The sequence below is a fragment of the Pyricularia grisea genome (assembly GCF_004355905.1).
Source record: "Pyricularia grisea strain NI907 chromosome V map unlocalized Pyricularia_grisea_NI907_Scaffold_10, whole genome shotgun sequence".
Classification (NCBI taxonomy): Eukaryota; Fungi; Ascomycota; class Sordariomycetes; order Magnaporthales; family Pyriculariaceae; genus Pyricularia; species Pyricularia grisea.
Window position 1 is genome coordinate 76,691 of NW_022156722.1, and position 21,366 is coordinate 98,056.

The following is a 21,366-nucleotide window of genomic DNA, read 5'->3' on the forward strand; positions in this document are numbered from 1 at the left end:
CTGAAAAAAAGAAATCGGCTTTGGTAAAGAAATTGACCATTCCTTGGTGTCTACAAATAAGATACGGGTATTTTCAGTGAATAAATAGGTCGACAGCAGGATGAGTGAGAGAGTGAAGCTTGGTTCAAATTTCCCCGCGATTGTTACGGAGCTCCCCCGCATTTCTGACCACAACAAACAACTCGGGGGCTCATACCGGCGAGAAGTCCGGAAGTCAAGAAGGTAGAACACTCTCGAGTCAACCTCAATAGAGGTCGCCTGACTGTAGAAAATTCCTATGATAATTCATTCTTTCCATCAACTTAAAAAGCCGGTTACCTGTTCGCCACCTCCGAGTCTCCGACGCGCAGCTTCAATTCCTCACAGGATTAAGATTAGAATTCAGCTCACGATTTGAAGGTTGCAAGTCACAAGTTCCCGGCTCATACTCACCCCTTTCTGGACCCCTCTCAAAAATTACGCCAAACAACGACGTAATGGCGTCCCCTACCGACCCCCCAGCCCTTGAGCTGATCAGTACCCTTTCTTCTCTTGTCGCCCAAACAACACAAGATCCCCGCGCACAGATCCGTACTGCCTTGTCCCAGGGCGGCACAAAGATTCCTATCCTCGTGGCGCTTGACGATGACCCAACCGGCACACAGACCTGCAACGGTATCCCGGTGCTCGCCGTCTGGGACCCCGCCACCCTGACGGCCGAATTTCGCCGCACGAGACCTGGCTCCGGTTTCTTCATCCTGACCAACAGTCGTGCGCTACACCCACCGCAGGCTCGGTCTCTTATCCACGAGATCTGCTCGAACCTCAAAACCGCCGCCGCCGAGGCCAACGTCAGCTTCGAGGTCGTTCTGAGGGGCGATTCGACGTTAAGGGGCCACTTCCCACTCGAATGCGACGTGGCTTCCGAGGTTCTGGGAGAGGCCGACGCAACCCTGCTGTGCCCCTTTTTCCTGCAGGGTGGGCGCTACACGCTTGGCGACGTGCACTACGTCGCGAGTGAAGACGGCAAGACGCTAGTCCCCGCTGCTCAGACGCCATTCGCACGGGACGCGACTTTTGGGTACGCCAACTCCGACTTGAGGGAGTACGTGGTGGAGAAGAGCGGCGGCGCCATATCCCGAGAGCGGGTGGCTAGCCTTCCGCTTGAGGACACAAGGGCTGCCGATGGTGTTGACCGGGTGCTCAAGAGGTTGCTGGCAGTGGACAAGGGCTCTGTGGTAATCGTCAACGCTGCGGCAGAGGAGGATGTCGACGTCGTGGTGCTGGCACTGCTTCGGGCGGCCGAGGAGCACGGCAAGCGGTACCTGTTCAGGACGGGTGCGGCCTTTGTGTCGTCGCGCTTGGGCATCTCACCCATCCCGCCAATCTCGGCGCAGCAGCTCAAGTTCACCAAGGATGCGGGCGGACTGGTCATTGCCGGCAGCTACGTGCCCAAGACGACGGCTCAGCTCGAGGCACTGGTTCAGAAGAGCGGGGACAGGCTCACTACTGTTATCCTGGACGTCGAGAAGCTGCTAGAAGAGAAGGAAAAGGGCATCTCCACGGCCGAGAATGGGGAAGTGGCACGGGCAATTGAGCAGGCAGAGAAGGAAATCACTAGAGGTCAGGATGTGCTCGTCATGACAAGTCGGAAACTAGTGGTGGGCAAGGACGCGGCCAAGAGTCTGGACATTGGGTCGACTGTCGCTGCAGCTCTCGTGTCGTTCTTGGTCAATCTCAAGACAAGGCCGAGATATGTTATTGCCAAGGTATGGATTACTTTGGTTTCTCCTCAACTCATTTCTCATGCCGTTCATCCATTCGCTCTTCTAACGTGTGTGACAGGGAGGTATTACTTCCTCGGACATGGCCACCAAGGGGCTTGGGTTCAAACGCGCAGAAATCGTTGGCCAGGCAGCGGCTGGCGTGCCTTTGTGGCGATGCGATGAGCCAGAAAGCAAATGGAGTGGGATTCCATACGTGGTCTTCCCTGGCAATGTCGGCTCAACCGACACCTTGTATGATGTGGTGAATGGATGGAGGGTATCAACGTGAACACCAACCAGTTACTGCTGATATGAGGATGGGGATTGGCCTCCAAGAGGTTGGTGTATATTAAGCCGGACAATGGAGTTGACTGGACTTCTTCTTAGCAAAAGATGGTCGTGAGCGAGATTATTTGACCCCTGACTAAACCTATTGAGAAACACAGGACTAGACAGAATTGACTTTGTAACGGTCATGGAAAGCGTGGGAAAATTAAAGAAAAAAAAGGGGGCGCCGAAATCAATGAGCAGTCCACGAGCCATTGCCAAGAAACCCCATGGCCCCCTTCTCCGCCTGGACGCTCCCGCGTTGGAGGATGCCACAGCAAAACTCGGAGAAGGACCCAGGCTCCGGCCGGAAAAGACTTCCGCAGCGGAGCCGTCAAAATTTTGGGTCAGTAGACTCGTGATTTCGGGATTCGGCTCTCGCAAGCGGGCAGCAGGAAGGACGAGTGCAAGCGAGAATTTTGTTATGGCTGTCTGGACTGACTTCATTGAGGAAAGAGGAGACAAATCTTCCACTTTTTGCCACTATGCAGATTGCAATCGTCGGAATGGCCGGGTGCGAGTTTGCGTTCATAATGTGGGCTGTCACTGAGGATAAAGAGACGTACCTACTGTAGGTTCCAGAGGCGAGACCACGAGACCCCAGGAGGGTAAAAACATTGTACCGCGGCGACGGGATTGAGATCGTCTAGATCCCTTTCTGCAGACACGAGATCAGACCCCTTTTCCCCTTGACAATCTTCTTGGATCAACCGTGGTAGATTTCTTTGTTTTTTTTCTTTTCTTTTCCAATCGGCCATTGCTCGGCCTGACAGAGGAGATCAAGGAGATTTGACGCGGCAAAATTGGGGCTCGTGGAGCTAATGCTAAGGAAAATAGAAAATCTCAAATGCACGCGACTTGATTCAAGGTGGGACCAAGTCACGTGTAGTTCATGCTAGCTTGTCAGGGCGAGGTGGCCAAGAAAAATTCGTTGCCAACGGTTCCTTGATGATTTTCCAACGGCTGGATTTGATAAGTGTTTTTTTTTTTCATCTCTCTTCAAATCAAGGCTAAGAACTACCCCACTTTCTCAGCTCAATCTTCCTTGCGTACACCTTTGACCACCACAACATTATTTGCAACAAACAAGCAAAAAAGAAAAAACAACGTCGACTCTTTTGTTCGCGGATATTGCAATAAACCAATCGTCAAAGACTTGCTTCTCGGCAACCAAATTCCAAACCTCGTCATAGATCACTCATGTGTGCACACGCGATCAACTTCCCCGGATTTTGAAACTGTTCTAAACTTTTACCTTGACAAGGAGCGGTTGGCCTGTACCCACCTTTCCAGGATTTCATAAACGCCGGTTGGCTGACGGAAGACAAGAATGACGACGGCCAAGCCGCTCTCGAAAACAACTCCCGTGCCGGATGCGGCCTCATTCGTCGCCCGGGAGTTCAGCTGTGCCTCGTTCTCACCGCTGACCAACGATCTTGGTACTATTTTTCATTTGAATGCAGAGCAATTTCGAAGATGCGCCCAATTGTCCATTGCTCCCCCGCACTTTGTGGCTGCACTTGGCAAGGGAACTTTTGATCTGATGCAGCCTTCTCCAAAAAGGGGAGAGAAAAAAAATTAGTAGAGAAAAAAAAGCTACCAACGGCCATCCAGACCTACTACATAAACAAAAAAAAGCAAAATACAGCTTGCAATACCTGGCCCATGTGTGCCGTGTTCCGAAACCGACTTTCCCATTCAACGCGAAGCGAATTTCATCTCTTGTTAGTCCGTACCTCAGCTAGGTACCCAGAAAACCAAACGTCATGGAGACCAGCTCCACCAAGTCGGCGCTTTCTCGTGCAAACAGGACGAACACACCGCAGACGTGGGCCCAGGCCACGGCTCCGTCATCCTAGTATTTATTTATTTCTTTTTTCTTTTTTTTTTTTCGGTGAGGCTTTTGCTGCTTTGCTGCAATTTCGCGGCACGTGGTCCCTTGATTTTTTGCTCCCCTTTGCGGATCGCGAATGAGTCGTGGTGGCTACAGTTTTACAAAGAACAGTGCAACGACGTCATCTTGGACGACTTCTTGGCGGCTTGGTGATGCTTGGAAAAACCCACCACAATCCTCGACACGCGTGTACTGGTAGTTCAAAAACGCACACTTCTGCCGCATTTCTTTTCGTCTGAATGCACCTCTCCTACAATGATCTACTTGTCACTTCCTTAATCCGAGCTTTTGTCTTGTTCTTTTTTTTTTTTTGTTGGACCTCGAGTGAGCCCTGTGCTTCGCCGATCGAACTGAGCCAACCGTAAAGTGGTCCCCAAGCCACCAGATAGCCACCCGTTGGCCAAATTCCCGCAGGGCCCCGGACCGAACTTTTCTTCTCGACTCGAAACCCCTTTTTCGTCTGTTTTATCTTTTTGTCAACCTGTGATACCCTCTAGCGTATACTTCTTTTTATCTGCAATCATGCTTGGCGGCAAGTACGTTACACACATCCATTGTACCTCTGGCAGCTCGACACCAAACCACACTCGATGAATACTAACGTCAATTTCCCCCCCCCGTCTTGCAGGTCCATCAGGGTCAATGGCGCTGAGTGCGGCGTCGAGTCCCTCTTCCTCGGCGCTGTCACCAGTCTGGGTGGCTTCCTTTTCGGTTACGACACAGGTCAGATCTCGGGCATGCTCATCTTCGAGGATTTCCAGCGCCGCTTCGCCACAGGCCCTGTTGGGGAGAATGGCATCCGGGAATGGGTTCCCATCATTCAGTCTACCATGGTCTCCCTGATGAGCATCGGAACTCTGATCGGTGCCCTTTCAGGTGCCTACACAGCCGACTGGTGGGGACGTCGGAGGAGTTTGGCATTCGGTGTTGTCTTGTTCATAATCGGCAACATCATCCAGATCACTGCTATGGAATCTTGGATCCATATGATGATGGGTCGCTGGGTTGCTGGTTTGGGTATTGGTAACCTTTCCGTCGGTGTGCCCATGTTCCAGTCAGAGTGTGCACCCCGTGAGATTAGGGGTGCCGTTGTGGCCAGCTACCAACTGCTCATCAGTAAGACACTCCTCTGCGTGTTGTAGGAAGAGAACCCCTTGATGGGTCTTGCGAGTTGATCTCTAACCATTTATCCCATCAGCTTTCGGAATCCTCATCTCAAACATCATCAACTACGGCGTCAGGCACATCCAGGGCTCCGACGCCTCGTGGAGGATTGTCATTGGACTGGGCATTTTCTTCAGTATCCCTCTTGGTATCGGTATCCTGCTCGTCCCCGAATCTCCTCGTTGGCTCGCAGGACGTCAGGACTGGGATGGTGCGCGTATGTCGATCGCTCGTCTCCGTGGCATGAAGCACGATCCCAACAATGCCCTCGTCGAAACCGATATTAGCGAAATGTTCAAGATCATCAAGGAGGAGTCCAGTGTTGGAGTTGGCAGCTGGGCCGAGTGCTTCACTGGCAAAGGCGGTTCCGCTGGCATTCCCAAGGTTGTGTACCGCACCATCCTCGGCATGTTCCTTCACTTTACTCAGCAGTGGACTGGTGTCAACTACTTCTTCTACTACGGAGCTACAATTTTCCAGGTATGTTGTTCCGTGGGCTATTGTGTTGCATTGGTCATCAAACGAGAGCGGAAAGGCTGACCTGCGATTGTTACAGTCTGCTGGTGTCGATGACCCTATCGTCACGCAGTTGATTCTGGGCGCTGTCAACGTTGTCATGACCTTTTTGGGTCTGTACATTGTCGAGAAGTTTGGACGTCGTGGTCCCCTGTTCATTGGCGGTGCTTGGCAGGCAGTCTGGTTGGCAGTCTTCGCCGCCATTGGAACCGCTTTGCCGCCCCAAGAGAACCGCGTCTCGGGCATTGTCATGATTGTATCTGCTTGCATGTTTATTGCTTCTTTCGCCAGGTAAGAGACAAAACAGCTCCAATAATACTACAAAAGAGTCCGATTCACCAGCTAACGTTACCCAATAAACAGTACCTGGGGTCCCATCTGCTGGGTCGTCATCGGCGAGACTTTCCCGCTCCGTACGCGTGCCAAGCAGGCTTCTCTGTCCACGGCCGGCAACTGGCTGGGCAACTTCATGATCTCCTTCCTCACCCCCATCGCCACCTCGGGCATCTCATTCTCTTACGGCTTCGTCTTTGCTGGCGTGAACTTGGCCGGCGCCCTCGGCGTCTACTTCTTCCTCTACGAGTCCCGCATGCTGTCGCTCGAGAATGTCGACCGCATGTACGGCGACCCATCCATCAAGCCATGGAACTCGCGCAAGTGGACTCCCCCTGGATACATCGACCGCCGCACCAAGGATGAGAAGTACATCCCCGAAGGCGAGCACGTTCGAGATGGAGTCAGGGGTTCGGTCGGCAGCGACAACACCGCCGTTCCCGGAGAGGCCGATGTGCACCACGACCAGCAGCGCACCAAGTCGAGGCCTGGCAGCGATGGTGTTCCCACGACGGAACAGCATGAGCAGGCTGTGCTCCGGAATGCGTGATGATGGAGGATGGCTGGATATTGAAGACCTTCCATGGGTTTTTTTAGAATATATTGCCCGTGTAGGATACTACTGGGTTTTCTTTGATTAGAAAACTGACTGGTTTCTAATTTTGAGCTAATTAGACCATATATATATATATATATAATTGAAACCTTTGGGGACCCCTTGGACACCATGCATGCGAAACAGTGTGTTGAGCTTTGTTTTTACGCTATTATAGCATTTTCACAGTTTTACACCTAGAGTCTGGGAGGCAATGAATGACAACCATTCTCAGCTCGAACACATCCCTACCTCGACCCCGTATACACAAGCAGACCCAGCCCGCCGTTGTACGGTAGGACTGTCATGTTGAACCCACTGTCCGGTTGGTCGATATATTCCAGGAGATCGCGATAGCCCGACTTGGCATCCTCGATATTGTCCACGATGATCATGGAGCCCTTTTTCATCTTGGGCTGTACCAGCTTGAGAGTTGGAAGGGCCAGTGGTGTCCAGACTATTGACCGAAGTAGCCACCACTCTGTCATTAGCAGTATTCGCGGCATTTACTTTTCATACAAGCCTCGGGAGGAACCTACTGTCGAGCAGCAAAAGATCCACCTGTGGTAGACCCTCCTTCAGCGTCTCCAAGATATCACCCTCCCTAAGTTCAATCCACCTTGCTACCTCATCCTCACCAGCGGCGGCCCAATTCTCCCTCGCCCTCGCCGCTTTTTCCGGCTCGTTCTCTGTCGCAATCACCCTTGCATCGCCCACATCTCCGGCGGCATTCTGCCCGACCGCCAAAGCGAGCCAGATGGTCGAGACGCCGAAGCTGGTGCCCGCCTCCACCACGTAACGCGCCCCCGAACCCCGCGCCAAGAGGTATACCAGCGCCGCCTTGTCCGGGTCCAGCGCGACAAACAGCTCCCGCGTGTGTCGGCGCAGCGCCTCGTCTCTGGTCTCCGTTTCGGATGCACGCGCGTCGGTGCTGATGAACGGCGGCTCTGCCAGCGCTTCTTCGTGCAGACGCGCGAGGGTGTTGAGTGCGCGATTGCTGCCGGTGATGGAGGAGAGGGCTTTTTCAAGGTCTGGATTGGTGGAGTACATTTTTGTTTTTGTTTTTTTCTGCTGGGTGAGAAATGGCTATATTAATTGGGATGGAATCGGTGAGATGGCAGCAGACTTGTTTATGTTCTCATCAAGAGGGGTAAATTATTATTATATGTTAGTCAGGTAGGTCGGTGCGGTTGGGCTATTTATCAGTCAACTCAGAAGAAGTTTGCTCCATTCAATTTTGATTGGACCGAGTTGCACCTGGTGGAACATGGTTTGGCCGCCGGCTCAACCAACCGGTAGGCAAGTTGCGTACGCGCGCCCATTTCCTTACACGATATTTTGTGTAACATGAGCGACTGCAACAACAACAACCACGGTGCACCCAATTGTTAACTGCCCATTTTCTGTATACCCTGGATGTGGCAACATGCAGACCATATCGCTTCATAGGTATCTACCACAGGTAGAGTCCTGTCTTGACCAACTTTCCATTCGCATAACCTTTGGAACATATATCTAGTAAATCCCTGCACAGTGTCTTTGCAACTTTTGAATTCTCTGTGAATATATCCTTTGTTTGGCACTATCGATAGACTCAGGCCTAAGGCATCCAACTGATCTGCGTTTGAATGGTCGAGATCGTCTCAGCGATATTTTACCTTTACCATTTTAACCAACAAAATAGGAAGCAATTAATACAATTGTTTCGTTGGTTCACAAGCCCGTCAATTGGGGCTATGAGCACCCCTATTCTTATCATCAGAAGGCATTATATACCCTTACCACGTCGATCCAGCCACGGGCAAAAATACCAACGTAAAGTCCATTAGCCATAACTTATTATCATCAGTACCAATGTACATTACTGGAGGAGAAAAGTATGAAACAGGTGTTTTTTATTGCTGGTAAAGACGACTGATTTAAATTCCAACCCCTTCCCGGCCAGGACCAAGTGATGTGTTTTTCGGGCTTCTTTTTCATCCCGTCAGGTGTATTGAATACAACGCAGGTCTCCACGTGGTGCAAGGTCCATCAACACAGGACCACCAACCCAGTAACTAACCGTGGATCCGTTCCATATTTGGCTGCACAATCACAGCGACGAATCTGTGCAGCCTACATATGAGGGAAGCACTCTGCCCTTAGGTGGGAAACATGGATGTTGTGACTTTTCAACTTGCAATTTTCATTGCACCACACCTCAAAGCCGGCGATATAATGCGGTTGGGTGTATGGTACAGAACCTCGGCCGAGATCCGCGCCAGTTTTCATATTCGTTATAGTCGCGGAGCATATTCTAATTTCCTTGGGTTTCTCTGCTGCATCAGCAGAGCTAGTGGAAGGTTTAGAGGATGGTTTCGAGGCAGCAAAAGCATCTCCCCAAAAAAGGGCCGAAGCGGCCATAAGAGTGAAATTGAAAAAACGCATGATTTGTTGGGTGTTTTAGGTGGAAAATATATGTGTAACTTCCAAAAGATCTGTTCTATAGAAAGAGCTGAAAGAAGAGCAGTACGAAGCTATGATGGCTGTAATGTAAAGAGGATTAAATATCTGGACAGAGAGGTATCATACACCCTATATGCTATTAACTTATTTTTGGTAACGACAAGTCGAAATCTCGCTTCCTGGCCACTTGATTATTATTGACAAACTTCAAATCCTCTCCTGACTTGATTAACCTACACCTGAATAAATATGCCAGTTGGTTAAAATGATTTCAGTTAAATTATAACTCATACCCTGGCTTCTAATATATTACTATAAATACGTATGCAATGCATATGCAAAGTATTTTTTTAAATTTATTTGTAGTTTCAATCATATCTTGATATATTATTATATTAAGATAAAAGTAAAATAGTTAATAAAATACTCCCAATAATTAATATTTAAAATATAAAAAATTTATTTAATATATTATATATAAATATCTATATTTTTGAACTTTTTTTTAGCAATTTATTATAATATATATATAAACATTTAATTTTAAAACTTTTAGTAAATTTCTAATTATATTTGCATATGCACCGCATATGCCCTACGTATGCTATTTTACCTATATATATAAAATTTGTTAATTTTTATATACGTACGCATACTCGGCGCATATGCACCGCATACGCAAAAAAATATTATTTTACATAAATTCGACCAAGTACCACGGTGTAATTAAAGTGGATTTTGAAAAGTTGAACCCCCTTCAGAGAAAAAGTGGATCAAAAAATTTCTGAAGGGGGTTCAGCTCAATCCTGACCCGGGTTCATCTATGAACTCGTACATAGAGGTACATAACGCCACGCCAAACCACGCCAAAAAATTCTACACGCACAACCCCGAGGATATTTTAACCATTACGCCCAGAATTTTCAATTCGTACCACTCGGAATAGTTTCCCTGTATTTATATCGTTTGTATTTACAAAGTAAAAAAATAATCAATGACACGCGTACGTATTTTTCGATAATATTAATACGGGCGCAATTGTGTTTTACGTCGCAAATACAAACGATGTTTAACATAAATAATATAATATAATCAGTGCCGAATTACAAGCTGCGCGAATTGGAAATGGTGTTAACGGTGCAAGTATACAGGCGCCGGTGGTTGAGATTTTTAAAATTTGTACGTGCGGGGTTTATGGACAAAATGGGGCATTGCTTGTGTTGTACAGTTATACCGGTAATTATTCGTTTGTAAAAATGGAGATCTTTGCTATTATACAGATCTGTAGTTATAAAACAGCCACACCCGAATAATTTATATAGTTTATTTTTCTTATCTCCACTACCCTTTAACACACTCTTAGGTACCTTTTTTCTTCGCCTTGGGCCTTTGCTTCACCGCATTTTTGGCATTACCTTCTCACTTATTGCTGCCTGAACTTTTTAACCTGAGCAGTGGCCTTTTTCTTTGCGGCATCCAAATCAGCAGCACTATTTTTAACATGTTTAGTCAAATCAATATTGGCTTTTTGCGCTGAGGCATTCACTTCATTCACACCCTTGCGACATGATTTAGTCAAATCGGCGCCCGCATTCCTCAGCCAGGCAACCCCTCCAGCGACCTTCTGACGACATTGTCGGCCAAAGTCATCCAAACCAGCTATAAGAGCGAGATATGATCAGTACTTGTTTTCATCGAAACATCATCTTTAAACCAAAAGCAAACTTCAAGATAAGTCTTACACCTCCTTCCACGCTTATCAAGACCCGGGGGTCTATAGACATTGTGGCTGGGAAGTATCGTATCCGTAGAAGCCTCGGGCGAGGTAGTTGGGGGACTGTTGCCAAGATTTAATGGGGCGGTCAAAGCAGTTTGCAGTAAAACTGCGATAGTGCAGGCAATTGAAAACCGCATTTTGAAGAACTATGGTTGGCTTTTTGAACAGTTTGTACGCTGAGAGATCGAATAGGTGAACTATGTGAGTGGATAGGATGATTAGAAATAATATAGATGTTCTACAAAGCGGAGGACGTCAGCATAGTACGAGCTTTCAACTTATATATTAGCTGGAGGTTCTTTGGTTTCCGGAGCGATCTCGCAAAGTTTAAATCAGGGACTACCCATAGTTGGTGCATAAGAGTCCGGAGATCGCCGTCATTGCTATAAGCAAAGCCCTGGCAAAGTTTGTTTCTTTCCAAGAGTATACGTAATTAATTATTGTAACTGATTACTGCTCCTATTCTCGTGAAAGGCTATAAGTCAAGAGAGCGGCTAACCTGCTGAAAGAAGTAACTTGTTTAACAAAGCCAGAATGGAAATACATTACAATTCCAGTCTCACTTCATAATGTGTATTATTTTCAGGGGGAACATCTGTGGAAGCTAGACTGAAGTCGCCTTGATATGATTTAGCCTCTTCAGGGCACTTTAGACTAGGATGATACTCTTTATCCCCCTGTAATTTACGTCTTGGGGTATGGGAGCCTGAATGAAGTATTATCCCAGGGCTGGGGAGAGACCTGCAATATCATGATTCACGGCAATTCTAGAAGACATCCCACCGGTAAGAGCCTGGGTTAGGCGTCCAGACGAGGCCTTGCAAAGTGTCGTGTTGGAAGTCAATGGAGTGGGGGAAACGAACAATACATGGCAGTACATCGCAGAGTTAGTTTACCCCTCACTGCTATTAATTGTCCTCCTCCTTTACAGCCTCTGCTTTCTTTCCAGTTTTCTGTTTTCTTTTTGCTTCTTTCTTGGCCATGGGTGATTTTTCCATCTCACGCCCTATTTAACCTCATTTCCCCCCAAGTATCAGTAAGATGGGCTTCAAGCCTTCGTTTATCCGCATTAAGACCTGAATTAGAAGGGTATTCCAGGACTATAAAGCCAAAAAAAAACTCTGATAAATTCTTGGAAATGTTGATCGAAATAATCAGCAGCCTATTAATAAAGTACTCCCCAAAAGCCGGTTTTCGGCACTTGGAAGTTCCAACTCCACAATTTAATGCGGCTTCCCTTGCTGCGCCTACAAATCCGATAGCATGATCCCTACATATAAGTAAAGGGTGAATTTATTCCAAGCTTCCCTTGACAAAGCCCAAAGGCTATTTACCTTGCAGTCAAATGCGTAGTCGCGAGCAATCTCTATGATGGGCGCAAACGACTCGTTCAAGTGTGTGCTCGGTGACTTTGGGATCAGCGTCGGAGCTAACTTTAGCATGTCGATATTGGGATCCGCGGGTGATTCGCCGAGCATATAAGCAGAACTGCCGGCCATGAATAAATAAAAATATCGAAATTGCATAATACGTATGACACGTCCACCTTGATCACATGGGCCTTGAACAGCTCATGGGAACGCTACCTTCTTTGCTCAAAGAATTTTAGAGCAATGTATCTGCTATTGCACCACTGCCGCCCTTAACATCCTCTCTCTCAAGTCGCCTTGGAACTTTGTCTGGAGCTCTTAATAATCTGCTAAACAAGAGATCATTGTTATCCCTGACATGGTTGGCCCGGACGACGTATGATTATGAAGCAGACGCTGAGACGGCCTCTCCAAGCCTCTGGTGCACCAGCAGAGATGCATTCGTGCTGACCTCAGCAGGGTATCTGTGGGTGGTTTGCACTCTTCGGGACTTGTTACATTGCAAAGCGGCACGGCCATGCATTTTTCAAGGTCTATTTATCATAATTGGTCGAAGTGCGAGCTTACTAGCAATAGCATTAGCCCCAGCAGATACGGATTAGCAACCTATTGGTCTGAGTCTAGAGCTGACGGCCCTGACGGTGTCTTCCACCAGTAATATGGAAGCGTCAAGTGCAGTACATCTGACACTCATGCAGGTGAAGGGCTTTGGAAATTAATGATTGATTTACTGATTATTGGTTTCACCAAAACAGCTCCGACTTATCCGATAGGTCATCCAACCCAGTGGAACGACGGCTATCTGATTGCGACTTGAAGCTATTGCTGTCGTATTTTTTTTTCTACAAAGGCTAAATAGAAGAGCTCGATAACAACGCTGGCCTGATCTGACCACATACAAAACGAAACTCTTGCATCTTTTTCCCGGCACTATCTTTTATACCTCCTCTACTCGTCGTCGTGAATGTCGATGACAGTCTTCTTCCACTTGCGAGCGGGAACGTGACGGTTGAAGAGAATGTCGATCTCTCTGTAGGAGCGGTGCTTCATCTCAGGCAGGTAGATGTATGCGGCGGCAAGACAAACAGCAGCCGTCGCAGCCCAGACGTAACCGGTTCTGCCGGCCAGGTTGGCGCCTTCGGTGTTGAGCATCCAGCTGGACAGGTAGATGCAGGGGATGTTGACGATGTAGTAAGAGGCACGACCGACGCCTGTGGTGAGCGGCCTGAGACGAATGGAGGACGTCTCTCCGATGATGACCCACGAGGCGGGGGCAGGACCCAAGCAGAAAAGAACCGAGACGATCAGACCAAGCGAGGCCGTGGCCATGGACGTTGCGGTTGACTTGCCGAAAGATCCTGCAATACCGACAGCAATGAGGAATACCATGTTGATGGCTGAACCCCAGAGGTAAATGGTTCGTCGGCCGAGATATGTTGTGAGGACCCAGGATGCCATGACCATTACGGTTTGGGCGCCAGAAACCACAAGACCAAGACCGAAAGCAAGGTTTGAATCGATGCCAGCCTCTGTCTTTGTTGTTAGTTTGGAGTTTGGTTCAAATTACAAAATTGGTTGTGATATATATATATATCATGGGTAATACTGACGTCGGAAGAAGAATACGGCCTGGTTGGCGATGAGGTTGCCTGTCAGGTTCTGAGCAGCGTAGACGCAGCACACGATGAGAGTTCTGTAACGGTCGGTACCCCTGAAGAGCTCAATCAAGCTGGGCTCCTTGGCGGACTTTTCGAGTTCAATTGTACGCTTCATCATGGCGACGGTAGCAGCAGGGTTATCGGTGGCCGAGGAACGACCCAGGCGTCTGATGGCCTTCTCTGCCTCGTCGAGCTTGCCCTTGCGGGTAAGCCACCAGGGCGACTCAGGACCCCACCAAATGAGGATAGCAAGGGGTGTGGGGAACATCCACTGGAGGGCGATAGGAATTCTAGAAGGAGAGTTGACATGTCAGTACATAACATGACATGACATGTGTGCTGCGACATAATTCGGTTGATTGGTTGGTTGACTGGTTGGAACCAAGGAGAGAACACGTACCTGAAAGCAATGTCGGCATCGACCTCGTTGTACTGGTAAGTGACAGCCTGGACAATGATGGCACCAATAGCCCAGAACATTTGCAACATCTGAGTGCAAGGTGCTCTCAAGCGCATGGGGACAATTTCACTACCTGTTGGTTAAAATGTTAGCGACACGTATGGTTAGGGGCAACACAAGGTGTTTGTTCTCATAGCCGAATCGATTCAAACTTACAGTATGCTGGTGCGTTGGCGATGAAAATTCCCCAAGGAATACCCTCGAGAAGTTGGGATACCAACATGACAGACAAGGAGTTGGCGAAATAAAAGACGAAGATGAAGCCATTGAGAGCCATGAGTCCACCAATTGTGGCCCACCGGTAGCCAATCTTGCTAGTAATTGGACCGGCGATCATGACGCCAATAAAGGCTCCGACTGGGCCGGTCATTTGCAGACCGGATTGCCATGGGGTAGTGATAATCTTTCCGTTCTCGACCTCGCTGTATTCACCAAAGCGGTTCTTGAAGCGGTCGATAGCGACGAAGTTGCCCATCAAGAAGACGCAGTAGGCTTCCATGATCTGTAGAGAACGAATAAATAGAGCAATTAATTAGGATGATAGTTCACGTATAAATCGTTATGGGGGAGAGCGGGGGGGTTTGTTGCTCTCATATTGGACTTACAATGGTGCAAGACATGATAAAAGCCCAGAAAGTGGCAGCGGGATATGCCTTGACGGTCTCCAGCACCGTCATGGATAGTTCTTGCTGCTCGGCCTCGATGGCGCCGGCGCGATTGTAGCCATCGGCGGCTCCCTTCTCAAGAGTAACATCTTCGTAGCCCAGTTGGGATGCGTTGGTCTTGTTGACACCCTCAATGTCGGGGCCAGTGCCCGTGTTGGGGTTGACATCGGCTTTCTCGCTCATTTTGGGCAAAATCCTTTGTTTGGAATTATTTGCCACGAGACTGTCCTGTGAGGAGAAGAGGAGAGAGAGAGAAAGAAAGTTTCCAAGATTTCAAAACTGCAGGTATGGTGGGTTACATGATGTTCTTATTTGTTTGAGCAAAAAGGCCCCATACCCCAGATTTTCCACCTCCGCACCCCCAGCTCCAAATTTCCCGCCCTCTGCCACACGACTTTAGCCGCGGCTACCCCAACATCCATCCACCCTCACCCGCTTTTTACATAGTAACAGTCAGGTTTGTTTCCCCGTTCACAACGTCTCATTCGCTTGACTAGATCCTAGTCACCGTTTTGTCATGAACGAGGGTTAGCCCCCTTCTTGAAATGTCGGTTGGTCGGATAAAGATGCTGTTAATCGGTGGAGCCGGTACCGAAATGCAACCTTGGGGCGGGACAATGCATACCGAGACAGCTGATGTGGGAGCCGAGCCAATGGGTGCTTCCCGAACTGCGGGGGTTAGTGCTCGAATCCAGAAATTATTCCGACAATAATTTGGGGAGGGGGAACGTCACACGTAAGTTTCTGGTAGCCCCTGGGTTTACCAAGTGTACCAAACTTTGTACGATTGCATCAAGGAAATGGAAATAATTGGTTAAAATTACCAAGATGCCAACTGTCACCTGTTGTTTTAAATTTCATTTAATTACGACGACAAAACTGTATACCACGTAAGTTGTAGTAGCAGTGGCAAGGTATGTAAGGTACCCACCCACCTAGGTAAGGCAGCTTCAGTGAGTGAATCGAATCATCTACCTTAGTTGAGGTAAGCTTCCAAACGTGATCCATTTCCCCCCCCCTCCCTCCTCTCAATTGATCACATAGTAACTAGCTCGGTGGGCCAGTCAACGCCTCTGGTACGAGCTGCAAATTCTCAATAGCGGCAGGACCATACAGTCCTAAATCGTTGGTGCTGAGCCACGGTGCTTCGACGGCAGGGCCAATGAAATCCGTCTTGTTTACCGACACGCTCGACCACGGCAGCGACGCTCTCAGGCCGTCGTTACCGTAAAACTCTGTCCACGCACGCCTCGCGAGCGCATCCTCCCCCGTGCGATTGGCAACGTAGGCCGTCAGTCGCGAGTGACCCTGCTTCAGACTGGTTCCAGAGAAGGCCGCGCCGTACTTTGCTCGCTGCTCGTCCGCCGTCGCGCTGTAGTATCGGCAGTAGTCGAGCCACGCCGAGTCAAACCCGGCCGGCAGCTTGTCCGGCCCGCCCAGGTGCTCGGTGATCTCATGAATAACCTCGACCAGCCCAAAGACGGAGGAGAGATGAGAGATGCCGATCGAGCCGTTGTTTGATGGGTCGTTGGGAGGCGGACCCAAGTCGCCTGTCTGCGGATTAAACAAGGCCTGGCCCGTCACGAATCCAAATTTGAGCCGCCCGATTCCCGACATGGTTCTGTTCAGCCTGGTCATTGCCTCCTCCTGACGCGACCCCCGCCTTTCGACTTCGATCAGCCAGCCTGCCGCGAGTGCGCCCCAGTCGGTTCCCAGCCCAATGTCTGCGGCCGTCTCAGAAGGTTTGAAGCCGTCGGTACGGACCTTGCGGCGCGGGTCCAGGAACGTAAAGGTCTTGGCGGCGTCCAGCGTCTCCTCCATGAGCTCGCCGACGCGCTCGTCGCCGCCCGAGACGTAGTAGAAGACCTTGCGGTACTGCGGCGTGGAGATGCGCGCCTGCTTGGCGCTGTCGCTCCAGTGCTGGACTCCGTGGCGCGTGCCCAAGCCCTTCCACTTGCCGGTGTGGTACACGTCCACCTCGCCCGTGTGTCGGGTCAGTGCTTCGGCGAAGCGGTAGACGTCGGCGCGACCGGTGCGGAGGAACTGTTGCCAGAAGAAGATATCTGGTGAAAGCTCTGTATCGTGTTGTGGTTAGCATGCTTGCCAAGTAACACGCTTGAATGATGCTAGCAGTCCATGCAGGCGAGTAAACAAAGACATACCCGAATTGTCCCATCCGTAACCACCAACATCATACCGCCACGTGTGTCTGTCGGCATCATAGGTGTGCCTGGGATAGCAAGGTTAGCTAGTACATATACACAAAACTTGACACGCAAACATCAAGCCAGCATGGAATAACTTACATGAAATCACCATGGTCCAAAAAGCCATACCACCGTCGCTGCTCAATCTGCCCTTCGTAGAATTTGAACAAAAAGTCAAGGTTTTTCTCAATCGTAGCTGCGGCCGCAGGATTTCCAATGCTGCCTTGGCCAGGTAGAGACCAATAAGTGCCGAGGGCTCCGGATGCATGATATGTTTCGGGTGCTGCTGTCAAGACAGGTGGGTTTTCAATATGCTCGGCCAAATCTGCCAGCGTCTGGGCTGAGGGGGTGCTGTCAAATGCCGTGATAAAGACCTCGTTTGTCCTCGCTATTCCTGTAGGGGTATCGTAGCCCTCCTCCCAGTCCTCATAGGTGATTTCCAGCGCATCGAGCTGGTCAGCATAAGTCTTTTGGCCCAACCCGTCATGAAACGGTCTCAGGTCAAGGGGCTGCGCCTCGGGGCTGTAAATCCATAGCGTCAGCTGCCCTTCGTCAGTGGCGGCATTGCGCACATCCAGTCCCGTAGGGTGTCGCTTCCAAAAGTGCCTCAGTCCCATCCCCAAACCGCCCTTTGTCGCACCTCCGAGGTACGCCAACCCGCCCGACCTCGTGCCGCCGCTCGCGTGCACCCAGCTCTGCCCGGCCTTGGTCCGCTTCTTGACCGTGAACCCATCGGGAGACAGCTGCGCGAGGCTGAAGTCGTTCCACGCCGGGATCCAGTGCAGGCGGGTGGTGACGCGCGTGTCCCACGTCTCGGTTGGTGGCGTCTTGAGTCCACCCACCTGCGCCGCCTTGACCGCCGCCCCGGGGTCGCGTCGAAGGCCTGTAAGCCCCTTGACTGCTTCGGCCATGAGGGCGCCGTCGACTCCCGAGAGGCGAACGTGGCGATCATACAACTCTTCGCCGGCTAGAGGCACGTCGAATCGGATGCCGACTCCCGTGATGAAGTCGGTGCTTGCATCGCCGTCGTAGACGATGCTGTGCACGATGCGCATGGTGTCGGCATCGCGGTAGAGGTAGAATCGAAGGACGAAGGGGACCCATGGTTGGTGCGAGCCGGCGGTGGCTGTGTGTTTGCCGCGCACGGTAACGAGAGCGCGAGTGGATGACGACTCCTCGCTGACAGTGACGTTCTCAACCGTGCTCTGGAAGGAAAAGTGCTGGATGGCTTCACCCTCGGCTGCTTGGTCAATGTCCTGCAAAACCCCAGACTGCGAATGCAGCACCAGCCTTCCATTTCTTCCTACTGTTTTGCCGCCTGCAGAGCGCAACTCGCCCACAACAACCTCGCCTCGTTTCGGGAACGAAACAGACATCTTGCCCGTGTCGACCGTTACCTCATCGTCCGTGTTGGAAGTCACTAGCCCCGCAGGCTCATCCTGGCGTCGTCTGTGCTTGCTCCTGCCGGTGTAGTTGCCTGAAAACCCACTGCCAGATGCAACCACGCTGTAGCCATCGGCCGGCGGGGTTGATGACGCGGGTACGGCGTGCGCGGTCCACTTGTAGGAGCCATCGGGCCAATAGGCCGTTCCCCACGACTGGAGTTCGGAGCCTCCATCGGCCGTCGTGAAGCTTGTGGTGTCGGGACGGTACTTTCCCCGTGGCCAGGGGAGACCAAAGGTTGCTCCTGCAAAAGTCGAGGGTGCTTTTCCGTCCAGCCAACCTACGTGGACGGTTTCAGGCCCCGATGTGGAGTTTGTTCCTGCCTGCTGTGCCGATACAAGTGGTGATGAGCCGACGAGAAGGCCACTCAGGGCCACAAAGAGCGATATTAGTCGGGCCATGGCTGTGGTTAGTCGGGGGGAGCAACCACCCTCAGAGGCAACGGGTATAAGTCAATCAGGACAAACGAGCGTGTTGCAGTGAAAAGGGACTTAAGGTCTAGGGTCAACTCGAGTAAGGTCTATCTTTCCGGCTATATACCTAAATTTCCCACAGAGTATATGCATGCCATTTCCCCATCCGCACCTCATTTTCCTACATGTGGTGCCTTGTTTTGATTCCCCTCTTCGACACCTTGGCATACGTGCAGAGTGCATGTTCTGGTTGAGGAAGGAGATCAACATCTACACGAGAACCAAAAAAAAAAAAACGACATTAATATGGTTGGGTGCTACTCTCAGTGCCTGGCAAACATGGGGCACGACAGCAGGAACCACGGTCCAAAGCTGTACCGAGCAGCCGAGCCAATTCTCCGCACGACATTTTTCGCCCCAATCGGAGATTTCTACCCCATTGCGCAACTTTATAGTGAAATTAGCAAAAGTTGGGGGTTGCGGGGGAAGGGCGGCAAAGTTATTAACGGGATTTAAGCCAAGCAAATATTGATGGTGTAAAGTCGTGGGGCTGGGGGCCGGTTGATCCAGCCGTGATGGATCCTTACATCGGTTCGTTAACAAGGTACCGTGGGCGCTTAAACACGTACTCGTATGTGCATCTTGCCAAGGTGCATGAATTTTTGGGTAGCCTCCTGAAGGACTGCTAAGCTTTTTTTTACATCCTGCAGCCAAGATGATATGTTGATCTTTGTATTATACAAGGACAACCCACAATCCATCTAGCAAGCCTTGCAAGCCCCATCACGTAATGGGCGAGGTCAATATTTGGTGTATGGCAAATTACCCGAATCAGCAGGAGTAAACACCACAAATCATCACCTGTCAGCCATGGAGATCGCCGAGCTTTGTGCTGCGCATATACATTGGCATCAGCCTTTTGGAAAATAATTTCACTTGGCACACAATTTTTGTCATCTCGTCGACATCATTGCATGCTTGGATGAGGCAAAGCTCGGCCATACAGGCTTTCCTTTTTCGGTATACTTGAAGATAATTGGATGAGGCCGTCTAGAACTAACAAGATAAATATCTATTATTTCTACACAGTCATCGCGTCTATTCACGAAACAATCAGCTCGCCACAGCATAGTCCCGTAACTCCACCTTCCCTATTGCAGTTATGAAGATTGCTTCTACCCTTTTCCAGCCTGTCCGCCGTCTAGCCGTGGGATTGCTAGTCATATCCAACGTCAAAGCCCAACAATCATCACCCGCCCGGTGGCCGTCTTTCTCCGATCAAGGCATAATCATCGACAAAGAAACCGCCACATGGAACCCGACAAACGAGTTCATCTTCCCAAGTATCTTCCATGCGGGCCAGCATCTCACTGACCCGTTGGGCGAGTGGTATCTTTACTACTCCCTCCGCACGAACGCTCAGGTGGCATCGGTTTGATGTACGCCGACAGCCTGGACGGGCCATGGACAGAGCACCCCGGCAACCCCGATCGTGCGCAACGACTGGGTGCCACATTACAACGTCTCGCACGTCTCCAGCCCCGACGCCATTTGGAACTCCGAAGCCGGCGCCGTGTTTCTCTACTTTCACGGTGAGAACTCCCACGCCCGCTTGGCATCTTCGCCTGACGCGCTCGCGTTCGAGTACGGCGGCAAGGCGGTCGACAACGCCATGGGCGGAGCCAATGTAACCGAGACGAGCTACGCGCGCGTCTTTCCGCACCCGGAACGCGGCTGAATCTGGTTTCGCGTACGGCATGTTCTACATGGGCAACGAGCGTGACAATGTCCGGCGCATCCGGCTGGCCGAGTCGGTCGACGGGAGGACGTGGCGCGTCGATCCGGAGTACGTGGTGGTGCCCGGCGACGTCGAGGGGCAGAACGTGTCGGCAGCCAACCTGTGGGAGTGGGATGGGCAGCTGTATGTGATTTATCATGCATCCAACGGGCAGGCTCTCGCGCGGACCATTGACAGGACGCTGCGAAATGTTGGGCATGAGCCCATCGTGCTGCACCAGATGGCGAATGATGGTCGTGTTGCTTCGCCTCAGGTTGTTTACGCAAGACAACCAAACTTATCTGTTCTACGAGTCTGGGGACCGGTTGAGTGCGACTATTGCCTGGGCAAAGGCTTCCTAGGGCTGGGTTCAGGGTTAGAAGAATATACTACGTCAATGCTGGCTTGCAGGGTTTGATTCTGTAACAAAGGGGGTAGCAACAGTGGAATTCAAAATGAGCAAGAAGACCCGAGCTGCAAGGATTCAATGGTACCGGCGCTGCACGTTAATTGCTGTCCGAGGTAACGCTCCCAGGCTTGTAAAGATGCTCGGCTTCAAGTGGTTCTGAATTGACAA

The 21,366-nt window shown here is 50.4% G+C and overlaps 10 protein-coding genes across 10 annotated transcripts; 4 read left to right on the forward strand and 6 right to left on the reverse strand.

Annotated features, from left to right (window-relative positions):
- Window positions 1-476: 476 nt before the first annotated feature.
- On the forward strand, window positions 477-2,034 carry PgNI_11522 (uncharacterized protein; the record flags this gene model as incomplete). Its single annotated transcript, XM_031131488.1, has 2 exons — window positions 477-1,748; window positions 1,825-2,034. 2 exons carry the CDS (start codon window positions 477-479, stop codon window positions 2,032-2,034), a joined length of 1,482 nt encoding a protein of 493 aa, XP_030976408.1.
- Window positions 2,035-3,259: 1,225 nt separating this feature from the next.
- Window positions 3,260-3,457, reverse strand: PgNI_11523 (uncharacterized protein; the record flags this gene model as incomplete). Its single annotated transcript, XM_031131489.1, has 1 exon — window positions 3,260-3,457. One exon carries the CDS (start codon window positions 3,455-3,457, stop codon window positions 3,260-3,262), a length of 198 nt encoding a protein of 65 aa, XP_030976409.1.
- Window positions 3,458-4,226: 769 nt separating this feature from the next.
- PgNI_11524 (uncharacterized protein) lies at window positions 4,227-6,529 on the forward strand (the record flags this gene model as incomplete). Its single annotated transcript, XM_031131490.1, has 5 exons — window positions 4,227-4,502; window positions 4,595-5,082; window positions 5,165-5,610; window positions 5,687-5,937; window positions 6,010-6,529. The coding sequence occupies exons 1-5, from the start codon at window positions 4,489-4,491 to the stop codon at window positions 6,527-6,529; spliced, it is 1,719 nt and encodes a 572-aa protein (XP_030976576.1). The 5' UTR covers window positions 4,227-4,488.
- Window positions 6,530-6,628: 99 nt separating this feature from the next.
- PgNI_11525 (uncharacterized protein) lies at window positions 6,629-7,661 on the reverse strand. The gene is made up of 2 exons (XM_031131491.1): window positions 7,114-7,661; window positions 6,629-7,031 (listed from the first exon to the last, which is right to left on the reverse strand). The coding sequence occupies exons 1-2, from the start codon at window positions 7,622-7,624 to the stop codon at window positions 6,823-6,825; spliced, it is 720 nt and encodes a 239-aa protein (XP_030976407.1). The 5' UTR covers window positions 7,625-7,661; the 3' UTR covers window positions 6,629-6,822.
- Window positions 7,662-8,558: 897 nt separating this feature from the next.
- Window positions 8,559-9,001, reverse strand: PgNI_11526 (uncharacterized protein; the record flags this gene model as incomplete). Its single annotated transcript, XM_031131492.1, has 2 exons — window positions 8,559-8,658; window positions 8,769-9,001. The coding sequence occupies 2 exons, from the start codon at window positions 8,999-9,001 to the stop codon at window positions 8,559-8,561; spliced, it is 333 nt and encodes a 110-aa protein (XP_030976512.1).
- Window positions 9,002-10,442: 1,441 nt separating this feature from the next.
- PgNI_11527 (uncharacterized protein) lies at window positions 10,443-10,933 on the reverse strand (the record flags this gene model as incomplete). The annotated part of the gene is made up of 2 exons (XM_031131493.1): window positions 10,443-10,678; window positions 10,762-10,933. 2 exons carry the CDS (start codon window positions 10,931-10,933, stop codon window positions 10,443-10,445), a joined length of 408 nt encoding a protein of 135 aa, XP_030976607.1.
- A 1,969-nt stretch (window positions 10,934-12,902) lies between these two features.
- Window positions 12,903-15,199, reverse strand: PgNI_11528 (uncharacterized protein). The gene is made up of 5 exons (XM_031131494.1): window positions 14,890-15,199; window positions 14,441-14,786; window positions 14,225-14,357; window positions 13,777-14,114; window positions 12,903-13,695 (listed from the first exon to the last, which is right to left on the reverse strand). The coding sequence occupies exons 1-5, from the start codon at window positions 15,130-15,132 to the stop codon at window positions 13,115-13,117; spliced, it is 1,641 nt and encodes a 546-aa protein (XP_030976412.1). The 5' UTR covers window positions 15,133-15,199; the 3' UTR covers window positions 12,903-13,114.
- A 797-nt stretch (window positions 15,200-15,996) lies between these two features.
- Window positions 15,997-19,000, reverse strand: PgNI_11529 (uncharacterized protein; the record flags this gene model as incomplete). The annotated part of the gene is made up of 3 exons (XM_031131495.1): window positions 15,997-17,024; window positions 17,112-17,179; window positions 17,256-19,000. The coding sequence occupies 3 exons, from the start codon at window positions 18,998-19,000 to the stop codon at window positions 15,997-15,999; spliced, it is 2,841 nt and encodes a 946-aa protein (XP_030976406.1).
- A 1,174-nt stretch (window positions 19,001-20,174) lies between these two features.
- PgNI_11530 (uncharacterized protein) lies at window positions 20,175-20,750 on the forward strand (the record flags this gene model as incomplete). Its single annotated transcript, XM_031131496.1, has 2 exons — window positions 20,175-20,444; window positions 20,484-20,750. 2 exons carry the CDS (start codon window positions 20,175-20,177, stop codon window positions 20,748-20,750), a joined length of 537 nt encoding a protein of 178 aa, XP_030976433.1.
- Window positions 20,751-20,769: 19 nt separating this feature from the next.
- PgNI_11531 (uncharacterized protein) lies at window positions 20,770-21,207 on the forward strand (the record flags this gene model as incomplete). The annotated part of the gene is made up of 1 exon (XM_031131497.1): window positions 20,770-21,207. One exon carries the CDS (start codon window positions 20,770-20,772, stop codon window positions 21,205-21,207), a length of 438 nt encoding a protein of 145 aa, XP_030976432.1.
- Window positions 21,208-21,366: the final 159 nt, after the last annotated feature.